General features: G+C 41.2%; 1 protein-coding gene across 2 annotated transcripts; it reads right to left on the bottom strand.

Moving 5' to 3' along the window:
* Window positions 1-2,764: 2,764 nt before the first annotated feature.
* Window positions 2,765-14,651, bottom strand: LOC146662739 (uncharacterized). Of its 2 annotated transcripts, none has more exons than XM_085419347.1 (4): window positions 13,564-14,651; window positions 9,141-9,246; window positions 7,810-8,994; window positions 2,765-4,314 (listed from the first exon to the last, which is right to left on the bottom strand). In XM_085419347.1, exons 2-4 carry the CDS (start codon window positions 9,156-9,158, stop codon window positions 3,682-3,684), a joined length of 1,836 nt encoding a protein of 611 aa, XP_085275473.1. In that variant the 5' UTR covers window positions 9,159-9,246; window positions 13,564-14,651; the 3' UTR covers window positions 2,765-3,681. The 2 variants fall into 2 exon arrangements, with proteins under 2 accessions (XP_085275473.1, XP_085275474.1); XM_085419348.1 differs by lacking the exon at window positions 2,765-4,314 and adding an exon at window positions 5,485-5,619 and having other exon boundaries at window positions 13,564-13,726.
* Between the last annotated feature and the right edge of the window lie 1,440 nt (window positions 14,652-16,091).

The following is a 16,091-nucleotide window of genomic DNA, read 5'->3' as shown; positions in this document are numbered from 1 at the left end:
TACTTGAGATATAGAACTCCAAATTGTTCGATTAATTTGCATTCCCAAAGGTAATGGACAAGGATGCAAGTTTCATTTTGACATTTGATACTGAAGGGGGAAACCTGAGGTGTAATCTTATGCAAAACATTAGGAGCTATATATAGGCGGTGTAAATTTTTGTATTGGGTTTCTCGTAAGCGGTTGCAAGTAAAAGTAGATGTAGCTATGGGAATGGCTCCTTTCCAAGCCTCCTCTGTATACTCATTATTAAGATCCCCCTCCCATAACACTCAGTGTGCTGCTACTATGAGCATATAGTAAAGAATAAAAGGCAGAAATAAAATTAGTTCTGTCTTTTTGCTTTATAAGAAATGTCTCCAAATCATCATACGTAGCTGTTTCTGCAGATTGTGAAACTTTGGAATGAACAAGATTAGATTGATTAGCTGGAAAAAGTTTCTTTTTGTTACAACTAGGCTCCAAAGTTAAAAAGGTGAAGCAGACCAAGAGTCTAGGAGGGAATCAAAATTGAGATAACCATGTAACCACTTCCATAAAAAAAAACGGGTATGGCCTGACCATTTATAGAAAATTAAATTTGACAACCTATGCCTCTCCTATGTGTAGGCAATTGTAAGAGTCTAATTTCTAATCCAGGTTTCTTCCATGTCAGATATATTTTGAAAAAACCTTTTCTATATCCCGAGAAACATTCGGGGTTATCCATAGAGGTAGCATTTGTATGGGCTCAAATTGTGGTCAGAAATATTTTGTACTTGTAAATCAGGATTTGTATGTGTAAAAGGAATTTGTGTGTAAAAAAGATATTTGTGTGTTGTTAAATATATATTTTTAGCACTTATTTTATGATTATATTGTTTTATGCATTTTAATAATAAAGGCTTGTAAAGCAAGGCCAGTTTTGACTCATAAACCAAGTGCTCAGCCAGACTGAAAAACAGGAAGTTTAGTGTGGAGCTGCAGAGGCATATTAATAAAATACAGGAAACCAGACAAAGCGGAACTAGTAACATACAAGCAGTTGTTTTTATCGAAACTATGTGTGGCGTGTAAAGGACCAAAATAACACCTATATGAGACACATTTTAGCTTCTAAATGCTAGAGCTGGCTTTGGGCTGTGCAGGGCTCTCTCTTCCGGAAGATGATTGAATAAAGGATCATAAATGTTTTTACCACTCCTGAGTCGGGTTTTCTCCGTTCTATCATGGGGATCAAAGAACCGGGTTTAATAGTGTCGACTTAGCCAAAAAAAATACGTGTGAAACTCTGCACTCAAGTTTCAAGTTAAAAGTACAAATTTTGACCCTAATTTTCTTCCGTTCATCTGATTGGCCAATGTCATGTCAATCACAAATGTAACTATCCAATCAGAGAATGGATGGGTTTGGCTGTCGGAGGGGCGCTCTTTGGAACTGCCAGTCCACACAAAAATCTTTTTTACACACACACAAATTCTTTTTACAAGTACAAAACTGATTTACAAGTACAAAATACTTGTGACCACAATTTGAGCCCATACATTTGTACTGGATATAACAAACAAGGGAGAATATTGATTTTAATTAGGCTCACATGGCTCCTAAAGAGAAAGCAGCAAACTTTGCCATCTGTCCAAATCTTTTCTCTCTTTTTTGTTTTTCCAATGAGAACTGGGGACAAGTTCAGTTTCCATCGGTCTTTAAGAATTTTTAGCCCAAGGTATGTGAGACCGCAAGAGGACCATTGAAAATTGCAAATATCTGTCAGAGAGTTAACCTGATCACCCAGCGGCATAACCTCTGAATTCCCTAAATGAATTCTGGAATCAGAGAACCAGCTGAACTTACATATAATAGACATAATGTCTGATATTGATAGTTCTGGTTTTAATAAGAACAAAATATCGACAGCATACAATCCAGTTTTATGATTTGCTCCACCCACTGTTATGCCATGCATATCTTGGCAAATGGCCTCAGGAGAGGTTCAAGTGCTAATGCAAAGATGCCTCATATCTCTTTTGTAGTGTGAAATGGTAAATGGCCTGTATTTGTATAGAGCTTTACTAGTTCCTAAGGACCCCAAAGCGCTTTATTTCATTCATTCAGTCATCCACCCATTAACACACTGGTGATGGCAGCTACATTGTAGCCACAGCCACAGCGCACCGACAGAGGCGAGGCTGCCGGACACTGGCCCTCTGACCACCACCAGTAGGCAACGGGTGAAGTGTCTTGCCCAAGGACACAACGACCGAGACTGTCCAAGCCGGGGCTCGAACCGGCAACCTTCCCGATCGCCCCAACGATCGGGAAGACTGATGATTGTACACCATTTGTTATAACATAGGCTTGTTGAGGTTTGTAGATAGTTTTAATCCATCCAATAAAACCCTTGCCTAAGCCAAATCTTTGTAATACGGTAAAAAAAAGCATGTCCACTCGATTCTGGCAAATGCCTTTTCAGAATCTAAAGATATAACATAAGCCATATAATTTGTCTGATTCGAATATTGTATAATATTTAACAATCGTCTAATATTTATAAATGAGAAATGATTGTGGACAAAGCTGTTTGATCAGGGTTTATAAGCAATGGGAGAATGCCCCCCAGTCTCATCGCTAATAGCTTAGAGAGTAATTTAGAATCGACATTGATGAGGCTGATCCGCCTATATGATCCAAACCTATCTGGTGATTAATTTTTATTTAAAATTAACGAAATATTAGCCTGTCTAAGTGTTGGGGAAAGACATTCATTCTTAAAAGAGTCTAAAAAAATATCCGTCAATGATCTGGCAAGAAGATGATGTAGTTTTTTAATAAAATTCTGAGCAGAAACCAACAAGTGCTGATGCTTTTCCTCCTTTAAAAGAACTGATAGCAAGTGGCACTTCCTCCTCAGTCACTGGGGTATTTAATGCTTCCCTTGGATTCTCTGATAACGATACAAAAAGTGCTTATCTAAAAATCCTGCCATCTTCCTATCTGTATTACTACACTCTGATGAGTACACATTCACTTAGAACTGCTTCATAATCAAGTTGATGCCTTTTTCTGCATTGTGGTATATGAACTAATACTACCCCTAAGATAGGCTTTGGCATTTATGATTTATTCAGACTGCTTGGCTTTATTTATTTCCCTTAATACATACAAACATTTTGTTTTTCAAAGTCTGTTTAATGAACTAAAGCACTTAATTGTAACACACATAAAAATCAGGAAGGGAGAAAATACTTTGCAGCTTTTAAATGTAAAATCCTTTTACTAGTTACTGCAAAAACTAGTGTGAAATGATTTGGAGTTTTGAAAGAAATGGATTTAAGAACAGGGATTACCAAAGCACAAGTTTAAATATAAAAAAAAACATTCAAATTTAACTGAGGTAACACAAGATAAATAGATGAAAAACAAGTTTATTAAAAAAAAAAAAAAAAAAAAAGAAAGTTGAAATGAAAGAAATTGATGCATATAGCCATACACTGATATTTGGTACAATATAAGTTTGGTTAAAAACAAAAAAAAAAAAAACATATTCACATAGCGTTTATATTACTTTAAAAAGTACAACTACTAAACACTATTGTGTTCTAATTGAACAAAGATTAACATTTAACAGGGATAGAAATTTAGAGCATTAAATCCCTCAGGGGAGAAAACCTTGATTTTCATGTCTATGCTTGCAGATTCCCAAATTTAAGATCCAGGATTATTCACTGCCGGTTCAGAAATCAGAGCTACCTCATAACATCCAAGTGTGACATCAGCTGCACTCTTTACAGGAGACTCAAGATGAACTCTGTGGAGCCTGATCTCAAAGTTTTTAAGTCTGACCCTGAAACCAGAAGAGGATCTTTCTGTCTCTGCAGAATCATTGTGATCCAGTGATTTCAGTCCTGCATGATCACGCTGATGCCTTTGGTCACAGCTGAAGTTCTCTTCCATGTGTGTACGTTCATGAAGGTTATGACTGCTTGATCGTGAAAAGCTTTTGTCACAGTGTCTGCACTTGTATGGTTTCTCTCCTGTGTGGACTCGTTTATGCACTTTAAGCTCACCTGCAGTGGTGAAGGATGACCCACACTGGTCACACACGTACTTTTTGACTCCACTGTGAATGAGTACATGCTTTTTTAATGCACTTGATGTGGGGAAGCCTCTCCCACATTCTTTGCAGTAGTTCATTTTGTCTCCAGTGTGTCTACGCTGATGTAATTTTAGGCTTTGTTGCCGAGTGAAAGTTTTTCCACAAAGGTCACAATGAAAGTCTTTCCCACCACCACAGTGACGACAGGGTTGACTACTGGATCCATCTGTGTCGCTCTGCTTCTAAACAAAGACACAAAGACAGTGTAAGTCAGGGAATTCCTTCAACATTTTTAGAACTTTTATTGTCATTGTGCAGTTTCTTGCACAGCGAAATTGGGTAGCATGTGGAAGGGATTAAGCACCATCACAGATTACAAAGCCAGAGACACTGCGCCGATCAATGCAGACTCTGCATTTACCAATGAGCTGAACGCGTTCTACACCAGTTTCGAGGTTAGCCAGGTGGCTAATGCTAACTACTGCCTTACAACAGAGGACGGTGATGTCAACGGCAAGGGACCGGTGATCCGTATCGTAAAGCACGCCGTCCATGCGTCGCTGAGAGTGAACACAAGGAAAGCGGCTAAGCCAGATAGCATCACCGGCCAGCTGCTGCGTCTGTTCTGTGGACCAGCTAGCAAGTAAGCTCACTTCCATTTTCAGTGAGTCTCTGGCAAAGTCTGTGGCCCCCACATGCTTCAAGAGATCCACAATCATCCCTGCGCCCAAGAACAACAAGCCCTCATGCCTGAATGACTACCGGCCAGTTGCACTGACTTTGGTGGTAATGAAGGTGTTTGAGAGGCTGTGGAAAAACATCATCTCCTTCTCCACCACAAATACCACAGATCCACTCCACTTTGCTTACCAACCCAACAGATCCACAGAGGACGTCATCGTCCATATCCTGCACACCACTCTCAGCCATGTGGACAGGAAACAGGGTAACTATGTGAGTAGAGCAGTGGCGAGAGAACACAGGGGTGTGTTCTTTCGCCACTGCTCTACTCTGTCTATACTTCAGACTGCGTGGCCACTCATAGCTCTAATACCATTGTGATCTACTGACGACACAGTGGTGTTGGGTGCCATCTCCAACAACGATGAGGCGGCCTACATGGAGGAAATGAAGAATCTGTCATTGTGGTGCCAGGATAACCACCTCCAGCTGAACGTCTGCAACACCAAGGAGGTTGGTGTATGTATCCCAGTGTCCACATCTCCTCAGGTATGACATGGTCTGCCCACATACAAAAAGGCTAGCCAGCACCTGTACAACTTCTGACAACTGAGGAAGTTCGGTGTCTGTCCAGGGATCCTCAGAACTTTCGATTCAGCCCCTGTGGAGAGCATCCTCACACAGAACATCTCATCCTGGTATGGGAACGGCTGTACTAAGGATGGCAGATTTATATATTAGATTGCTGCTGAAGGACTCCTCTCCTCTCCCTACAGGACATTTACACCAGGAGATGCTGGTCCAGAGCAGCTCAGACACTGAAGGACCCAGTCCATCCCAACAACAAACCGTTGCTCCACGCCATCCTGTCAAGAACAGAGAGACTCAAGACCAGCTTCTGGTTCAGGACATGCAGGTTAAAATAATTCTTCATTTTTGCATCCAGTTTATTTAAAACAAAAACAACTGTATCTAAGCAAAAAGTTATATCATATTCTTCATAAATACACATGAAAAGTTGCAACCAAATCGGTCTCGCTCCCAATTTAAAGCAACAATAACTGATTTTAGTTAGTAAAGAAGATAATAAGTCATCTAACACTGGCCAAATTGTAGCAGTCTTAACTATGGGAGAATGGGGAGATTGTGACTACAGAAGAGTTATTACTTACTGGTTTTATGACTATGGAAGAAATAAATAATAGCTGAGACTAAAATCCAATAAGCACTGCTTTTATATGCAGTAGAATTACTAAGGAGTTATTACAGAAAGTTAACAAATTGAATGAGCAGAGTAGTTCCAAACAGTCAGGCTAAAATTAAAAGATAAATACTAGGGGTGCAACGATATTCGTATCGATATTGAACCGTTCGATACAGTGCTTTCGGTTCGGTACGCATATGTATCGAACAATACAACATTTGTAATTTATTTTATCAACTTTCCTTCTGACGATGCTGTCTGTGTTGAGCGCTCAGTGAATCTGTGTTCGACTACTCCGCCTAGGCTCGACAGTGCAGCCTAGGCGGAGTAGTCGAACGCAGATTCACTGAGCGCTCAACACAGACAGCATCGTCAGAAGGAAGAGCGCAGGGCAAGCTAGCGAGACAGAAGTTAAGCTCTCCTTGCAACATGGACCTCCCCCACCCTCATTCAGATCTGGCGTTTGGAATTATTTTGGTTTTCATGTGACGTATGACCCTGAAGGTAAGCAGTCATGAACTAAAGTAAAACAGTATGTTGGATGTGCCATGCAATGCTCAATTACATGGGTGGGAACTAGTGTGTTAGCGCAGTTAGCTCGTTAACGTGTTGGCCGTCTAGCCCCATGAACGGGCGATCGGCGGTAGCTCGTTAACGGAGATTTGCCGTGTTGTGGCGTTAAGGTCATTTCAAGGAGATTAACCTGAAAGCACTAGTGGGAACACAACGAATATGACTGCACATTTACGCCGACATCATCCTAGTGCAAAGACAAGTGGAAGCAGAAAAAAAACAAGCAAGCATGCTACTAACTTTAGCCGAGTCATTTAGACAGCTGTTAGCACATGATTCTCCTTATGCTGCTGAGAATATAGCCCAGAAGAAGCGGATAGTATAGCTTTTATTTTGGAAAGAGACATTTCTCTGTAATAAACTCTCTTTTCCAAAGATGAGTGATTCCTCAATCAGATACAGGGCTCGCAATATCGCTAGCCCAACGTCCCGGGGCTAGCGATTTTTTTCAGTCGGGCTACCAAAATCTATCTCTGCCCTGCCCGTCGGGCTATTGTAGGAAAAATATATGTCAATGCTTTTGCATTCTTTCAGAAATGTAGCTGGGTAATTATGTCATTGGCATCGGTGAGCCACTGTCAATATGTGACATATTGAAATCGTGTTTGAATTTGCGCTTGTTTTTTGCTTTCACTTTGCAATCGCGCGAACTGTGTATAGAGAGCGACAGCACTGATCTGTGAGTGATGATAATTTGTGCACCAATTCCTCTGACATCGTCTTATTAATCGTTAGCTTACTATGCAAACATGACAAGTGAAATCTCCCGCAGCTTAAACATGTGAGAGGTTGATCGCGCAGAGAATCGCTGAGCTTATGTGAGTACGTGTGTAAAAGCAGCAGGATATATATTTTAGTTCTGCTGAGCCAAATAAGACAGGTCAGGGTGAAGAAGTGACAGCCAAAGAAAAGCTTACCACAAAACAGAAAAGTTATGACAAATCAGACTATAAGGCAAAAAGAAAGTGCAGCTTTATGGTTTCATGGACAAAATAATTTCTGTGGCTGCAATATGACGAGCTAAATAACCAGGGCTGCACATAAGTGGTCCGCAGGTGCGCATTCGCTGTCAAAATAAAAAACACGCACAAGGGTTAGGGTTAAATTTAAAAACTGTACTTTTGAGTTAAAATATATATTTATAATTTTAATAAATGACAAATTAAAAAGGCATGAACATTTTTTTTGTATCGAAAAAATATCGAACCGTGACACCAAAGTATCGAACCGAACCGAACCGTGAATTTTGTGTATCGTTGCACCCCTAATAAATACATACCTCACAGTAACTGCACTTGTAGAGTTTCTTTCTGGTGTGGATCTCTTGGTGGAGTTTCAGGTGACGTGGAGATTTAAAAGCCTTATTGCACAGGTCACATTTATAAGGTCTCTCCTCAGTGTGGGTAAGCATGTGGCTTTGTAAGTGTGTGGCTGTTGTAAACAGTTTCCCACACTGATCACAGCAGAAAACATCCTGTCCGGTATGAATCCGTAAGTGAACATTGCGGTACCCTGGCGTGCTGAAGGATTTCCCACAAATGTCACAGCTGTACGCCTTAACTCCAGAGTGGGTAACTAGATGACATTGTAAGTTACTAATTTGAGCAAAAGTTTTACCACACTGATTACAGCTGTATGGTTTAACTCCACTGTGGATGTTTTTGTGTGTTTTTAAGCTTCTAGGATACGTAAAAGACTTTCCACACAACTCACAGCTGTATGCTTTAACTCCACTGTGGATGAGTTTGTGTGTTTTTAAGCTTTGAGAATGGGTAAAAGACTTTCCACACAAGTCACATCTGTGTGCTTTAATTCCACTGTGGATGAGTTTGTGTGTTTTTAAGCTTCCAGCTTGGGTAAAAGACTTTCCACACAACTCACAGCTGTATGCTTTAATTCCACTGTGGATGAGTTTGTGTGTTTTTAAGCTTTCAGCTTGGGTAAAAGACTTTCCACACAACTCACAGCTGTATGGTTTAACTCCACTGTGAATTAGTTTGTGTGTTTTTAAGCTTCTAGGATAGGTAAAAGACTTTCCACACAATTCACAGTTGTACGCTTTAACTCCACTGTGAATTAGTTTGTGTGTTTTTAGATATCCTTTCTGACTAAAATATTTTCCACACAACTCACAATTGTATGCTTTAACTCCACGGTGCATGAGTTGGTGTCTTTTTAGGCTTCCAGGCTGGTTAAAAGACTTTTCACACAACTCACAGCTATATGGTTTAACTCCGCTGTGGATGAGTTGGTGTGTTTTTAAGTGTCCTTTCTGGGTAAAACATTTTCCACACAAGTCACACCTGTACGGTTTAACTCCACTGTGGATGTTTTGGTGTGTTTTTAAGCTCCCAGACTGGGTAAAATCCTTCCCACACTCTTCACAGCTGTATATTTTCTCTCCCGTTCTTCTGTGAGGTTTGTCGGCCTCCTGAGAGCGCTGACTTCTCGCTCCATGTTGGTCCTGCAGTGACAGAGATACAAACAGAGGCAGTGAGTGAAATGCAGTCGTGGAACAAACTGAAACTCCATTAGTGGAATCAAAGATGTCAACAAACACCAGCTGTGCACACAGTTTCAATAACAGTGTAACTGTCATATTTTTCTCACCTCCTGCGTTGAAGTCATTGTTTCCTCTGTAGTGGCTGAGCTGAGTCCAAATGGCTGAAACTGTTCCTCTGCTGCTCCACCAGACTCTTCTCCTCCTGTTACTCAGCTGGGACACAAAAGTATAGATATGTATTTTATCCCTGACAAGAAGAAGCAGAGCAAATAAACATTACTACACTCAGTGACAACAATACCTATGAAGCTTCAAGGTGAAACCCCAGAAGCAAAAAGAAAGTCATCAGCTGCAACAAGAACTTGAAAGGGAAAAAGCCACTGAGCTCCCTGCATACCACCACCTTTACCCGGTGGATGCTGCACCCTGTGTATATGAACTTCCATAGACATACAAAGAAGGAGTCCCACTCAGGCTCATTGGTAGCAGCATAAACTCAGCCACCTACAACATTTCCAAGCACCTCATCACCATCCTAGCTCCCCTTGTGGGGAACACAGCCCATCACATCAAAAACTCTGCTGACTTCACCAACAAGGTCCACAAACTTACACTTGATCCAGATGAAACCAGAGTGTCCTTTGATGTGGTCTCACTTTTCACTTGTACACCTCCAACCGAGGCAGTGGAGACTGTCAGGAAACAACTACATCAAGACAGCTCCTTAAAACCAGAACCAGCTTCACCCTGATCAGGTCTGCACACTGTTAGACCTCTGCCTTACCACCACATATTTTAAATACAACGAGGGTTTCTACAGACACAAACATGGATGTGCTGTGAGCTCCCCAGTGTGTCCCATTGTAGCCAAACTTTACATGGAGGAGTCAAAGGAGCTTGCAAAGAAAAGCGTCTGGACTTCTTTAAGTTGCTTGAAGACGTTTCACCTCTCATCCGAGAAGCTTCTTCAGTTCTAAGGTCAAATGGTGGAGAGTCCCAGATATAAACCTAGTGGCAGTTTCCCCCCACAGAGGGACAAAAGGACCCCCTGATGATCCTCTAATCGCCTGAGCCAAGGTGGGAAACTGGGCGTGGGTCCCAATCAGCCAGAGTTTCGGGTGTGTTCATTGTGAAACCTGGCCCCACCTTATCATGCGAATTCCTGAGATCAGATGGCCCAGGATGTGAGTGGGCGTTAAGGCGTCTGGGAAGGGATCTCAAAACTGGATTATAGATGAAAGATTATAGATGATTAAAGATTATAGATGAAAGAAGTCATCTATGTCCACTGTGAGTGACCATCTTTGAACAGAGGCGGGGGTTTACGACACCAACTCTCTGCCATCTATAATCCAGTTTTGAGATCCTTCCCAGACGCCTTAACGCCCACTCACATCCTGGGCCATCTGACCTCAGGAATTCGCATGATAAGGTGGGGCCAGGTTTCACAATGAACACACCCGAAACTCTGGCTGATTGGGACCCACGCCCAGTTTCCCACCTTGGCTCAGGCGATTAGAGGATCATCAGGGGGTCCTTTTGTCCCTCTGTGGGGGGAAACTCCCACTAGGTTTATATCTGGGACTCTCCACCATTTGACCTTAGAACTGAAGAAGCTTCTCGGATGAGAGGTGAAACGTCTTCAAGCAACTTAAAGAAGTCCAGACGCTTTTCTTTGCAAGCTCCTTTGACTACGAGGACCTGGATGACTGAGAACCTTCACAGACATATTTACATGGAGGAAGTGGAAAGAAAGGCTCTTGGCTCTTTAACAGGAAGACTCTAGACTAACTTTTTGCCAAGATTGCCCTGGTGTGCCTAACTTTTTTTCTTAGGTGCACCACAATTTTTCAACCACATCGTTGAACACCGCAGTTTTAACTGTGACTTTTTCTTTAAATTGCTGTGCTTACAGACAATATTGATTTGTAAATGATTAACTAACAATCTTGTCAACACAAAGTTCTTTATTTGGAACACTGCTCTACAAGAAAGATATGTTACTGAAAAAGTGCTTGTGCTTAAAGTGCTTTGGCAGTTTTAGGTAATATTGTAGACAATGTTAAACTTAGTCATCACATCGGCCTCCTCCATCGACCTGTTTGCTGCTGCCTGCCACTGAAAGCAGTGGGGAGTTGGGGCACTTGGACAATGCATTTATCACAACATATACGGTAATTGTTTTCTGGATACACTGTGCTTTTTCAGCGTTTCAATTAAGAGTCATGAATACAGAATTGCCGGGCATGGTCTTTCCACACTCACGACAGTAAACGCTAGTGGTGCAACGGATCACGGTTGATCCGAAATCCAAACCGATCCCTCTCCACGGTTCGGTACGCACGTGATCCGAAGATTCGAAAAAGAAAAGAAAAAAAAGTATGTGTTTGGTGCGCTTGATCAGTCTGTCAAGCAGTAGTTATGGTCAGCGCTAGCGGTCCAAGTGAAGGAGCAGAGGAGTTTGCGGCATTTAAGCAGCCTTTTGCTGCCCGATCCGACCGGGCTAAAGCTATTACTAAAGCTATTGGGGTGTTTAGCTGCAGACGGGAGGCCGTATTCCGTTGTGCAAAACAAGCGGTTTAAACTGTGATGAACGTGCTTGAGCCACGCTATGATATCTCGTTGCGCATCCACTTCAGTGTGACAAGATGGTTCCAAGCATGTATGAGCAGGAGAAGTTTAAAGTCATGGCTGAACTGTCCCAGGCATCTTCTGTTGCTCTAACTACAAATGGGTGAAGCTCCAGGGCAACGGAAAGCCACGTGACCGTGACTGCTCGTTATATCACAGCGGAGTGGTAGATACAAAGCCCTGCACTGCCCTATAGATTACATTAGATTAGATGGAACTTTATTTATCCCTCGGGTGGGTTCCTCCGGGAAATTCAGTTTCCAGTAGCACAGCACCGACAGAAGTCGCAGAATGTGAGCAGAAATATACCATATTTACACCTATATAAATACAGAGAATACAAAAGGGATAAATAGAATAAATAGGAATAAGAATACAAGGGAACGGCACATTTCAAGTATTGTGAGTCTATTACACCGTTGGATATTAACAAAAACTATTGCACAGTGAAAAGGCACTACAGCTACTTGTTCCCCCCTTCTTTGTCCCCGTTTCCCCTCCCTCTCCCCTCCAGCGAGGAGTTAAACAGTTTGATGGCGTGTGGGACTTTTTAAGTCTGCTGGTCCTTGCCTTTGGGAGAAGCAACCTGTCACTGACAGACTCCTCTGGTTGTTTATGGCCGTGTGCAGAGCCTGCAGAGGCTGCCCAGCCTGGTCCATAATGTCCATATTGCACCTTAATTTGTTTTTATATAAGTGCGTGGAATGAGTCTTCAGTTGATTAAATAAGTAAATGGCGAGTCGAATTTTTGTCTTTTTTTCTATTTTTGATGATCCAAAAATCGATCTGATCCGTGATTTAAAACCGTGATCCGATCCGTACCGTGAGATTTTTGATCTGTTGCACCACTAGTAAACGCAGTGCATTATGTTGTCAGCTTTACTGTATCACAGCCAGGGAAATTGGTCAAGCTACTCTATTCGAAATGTATTCACGTTCCCCCTTTTACTGTCAGTGGGCTGTGGCTCGGAGTCAATCATATGTGGCTCATTATTTGATGCGGTCTCTGAACCAGTGTTAAAAATAAGCTGAAAGGTTGATGGCTCCGTGTCAGAGCACTGGCTATGAATTTCAGACAGATCAGGCCTTAACTTAATGAAAAAGTTATCAATTGTTCTTTTCATCTTTCCTCATCACCCACAGCTACATCCCGTTCTTTCGAGCCTCGGCCTAGATTTCTATAATCCATTTGATTCTGATTCAGCAGGTCTGGACTTGATTCAATTCAATTTTGACTCACACAGTCAGAAATATTATAATTCTAGTAATTTATCAGTATCGACATTTGTCAGACTTCATCAGAGGTGTAAGCATTATGGCAGTCAAAGTATTTGAGGATAAAACACAGGAAAACATGAAGGACATTTCCCTGGCCTGGCTTTTTACAGCAGATAACCCGTTTTAGCTGTTTTGTGGTTGTTGAAGTAGTTTTGTGAGTTTTAACCTGAGATTCTGGCATTTCTGGCAAAATATATTTATATTTCAAAATCCATTTACGATTTAATAAATAGATATCGCATTGTTCATGCTAAAATCAATTTGAATCAGTTTTGAATCGATTTTCTAAACCCACCCCACCTCACACACCAGGGTGAGTTGGGGTGGGTTTAGAAAATCAATTCAAAATTGATTATCACTTCAAATAGAAATGAGGCTGTAGAGGTTTGGTGCAGGCAGAAAAACAGCTGCAGGGACAATGAAAAGACTTTTCTGCTCCAACTTCTCCCAGCATGCTGAGCTAATGGTTAGTTGGTGTTTTTCTCCAAACACTCTCTCACTCTTCTCTCAACGTGTTCACAATAAACTGTGAACAGACACCGAGGAGAGCAGCAGAAGACCTCATTCAGGAGCTAAACTCAACATGAACTGAACTCACAGTAAAGTTAGCTCGGTGCTTACCTTTAGATGAGCCCACAAACCGAGAGAAACTCCGCGATGAAGCTGCAACTCTTTCCAAACACAGGAAACAGATCAGGGAGCAGAGACCCACGTGGTTCACGCTGATCTCAGCTACGATCCAGGAGACAAGGGTGGGCAGATCGATGCAGATATCAGGACGTTGGTAGTGGTTTATGATCGATGCTTTAGTTTGTTTCTCTCCTCTAACTTCACTACTTTACTTCCGTTTCGTGAAAAAGCAGCTCTCTCTGCTCCTCTCCTGCGCACACACTTTGCTCCGCCCCCTTCTTCCTGCTTTCCCGTTATTAATCTTGCAAACAGCAACGCAGTCAGAGAGGGAAAGAATATCCAGGTCGCTCATTTAGTGCTGAAATGAAGTTTCAGTCATACCTGTAAACTAAAAGCTGACATTAAAAATAATATATTTTTTATATATTATATTAATCCCAATCAAATCTACCCTTTCACAGGGTAGAAGGGGGAGTGGATGCTGCCGCTGCTGACAGACCACGTGACTTTCGCGCATTGCATTGTGGGTACAAGTGGCAAAAAAATCAAAACACTGCATCAAGCGCTAGTATTTCCAGCACCGGTAATAATTAATTCTGCGGTTTTAATCCCTACTTGCATTTTATTTGCCCCAAAAACAGTGATGTACAAAACGACGGCGAACACGGCAGGTCTGTACAAAGACAGACTTGACGAAAAGGCAAAAAAAAGTACTTTTGGACATATTTACTGTCAGATATTAGCACCAGCTGTTAGCCACTGGGCTGTTTTCGGATAGCTGGTGTTCTGGGAATCGATCCTACCTGGAAAAACATCCTACCCAATGTTTCCGCGCAGACGTGGCGCATGCGCACAAATCCAACAACGAATTAACTTTTTTCTCTCACCCATCCGGAATACTTCTTAAGGTTATGGTTATAGTATAACGTCATGCTAAGGTGCTGTTCTTCCTTCTGTGCCATTGTAAGGTGACCTTGAGGGTCTTAAAGGCGCCTATATATAAAATTTATTATTATTATTATCATAATCATCATTATTACTATTATTAGAATGTGTTAAATTACCACTTTTATTAGAATTTAACAATCCAACTTTAAACTTCAAGAATAAAGACGTCTGAACATAAAAAGTTTTTATTTTTCGAGTCAAATCATTCTTATTTATGTAGCACATTTAAAAACAGCAGAAGTTAACCTAAAGTGTTTTTCAGACAACACATTCACATTCCATGTCTCCAAAGATCACAGTTTCACAACACATGATAAACTATGAAAGCTGCATTTGGTTGTTTTAATCAACACAACAAAACACACCAACAGTGGAAAGAAAAATTCACACACATCATGAAATGTTGATGAACCATGGTGATTGTGACAGAGCAGTGAACTTCATAATAACTTCATACTGTCACCGGGTTCAAACTAAAGGAATGCTCACAAGAAATCATCAGAGTATCAAACTGTAACATTATAAACATTATTACTTAAAAAAATATTTTGTAGTATTTAGTTACTTTTATAATAGTGTAAATCAATTGTTAACTCAGTTACTTTTTTGAAGAAGTAACTATAACTAATTACTTCTTCAAAATAACTTGCCCAACACTGAAAACAACCCGATGAGATCCATGCCAGTGCACACAAACTGGACCTCCACTAATGGTAACATGCGCAAAGGTGGTTTTGGAATGGTTAGCCTTTATTTCATTAGTCACTGTAAAAGCTGCTCTTTAGAAACACAGGAGTGCACACTGCACTAATATTTTTTTTCAGCTTATCTTCCTGTAATCTCACTTCAGGTATTAACAATCACACAGTTTTGTGTTTGGACTTTGGAAGGAAAAATCATCTTTTTAGCATCTCAAACACGCCCTCTGCAAACTTCATACCCACAGCAGGTTTTTGCAAAAAACCCTGTTCACTGTGAGTGGAGAACAGCCAAGTCTCCTCCTTTGATAAACCTCCACATGTGCCACTGAAAACAGTTAAATTAGTTTGAATCTGAAATCCTGGCTCAAGCTATTTGTTGTGAGACAATTTCTTAATTTTACACACTAAACTGCTTATTTAGACACACTTTACACAGAGTTAATCAAATACAACTAATGCTTTAACAGCATAAGGATTTCATAATACAAACATCAAATCAACAAGAAAACAGCTTCAGAACATCTGGATCAAAACGCATTCACTAAAAATAACAAAATGTGGCCAATTTGTGGATACGGTAAACACACTAAAGTGAAAGGAGGAGCCAAAAGTAGAGGTTTGATGGAATTTTAATTACCTAAAATGTGATGTTTAAAATGGTCCTGATGTGTGCTGCTGTAGTGATGTGACGGTCGCGAACGAAACGGCTCTTAGAGCCGACTCTTTGAGTTGAGAGCCGGCTCGTGTTTTTTTTTTTCTTTCTTTCTCTCACCCTCTCTCTCGCACTTGTTTTCTGCTTCACTCCGCATGTAAGCCTTGTGCTTGCACAGGGCAGAGGGGAGAGGGGCAGTAGTTACACTCGCAGTAGCA

The sequence above is a fragment of the Rhamphochromis longiceps genome, linkage group LG9, assembly GCF_057381845.1.
Source record: "Rhamphochromis longiceps isolate RC_006_pf linkage group LG9, R_longiceps_female_GT1.1, whole genome shotgun sequence".
Lineage (NCBI taxonomy): Eukaryota > Metazoa > Chordata > Actinopteri > Cichliformes > Cichlidae > Rhamphochromis > Rhamphochromis longiceps.
This window is presented reverse-complemented; position numbering and strand designations above follow the sequence as displayed.

Excerpts from the sequence above, each read along its gene's own strand:
- LOC146662739 (XM_085419347.1), bottom strand. Across the intron at positions 4,315-7,809 it reads ACAAGTGCAGTTACTGTGAG|AAGCAGAGCGACACAGATGG; the intron begins GTATGTATTTAT and ends GTCTTTGTTTAG.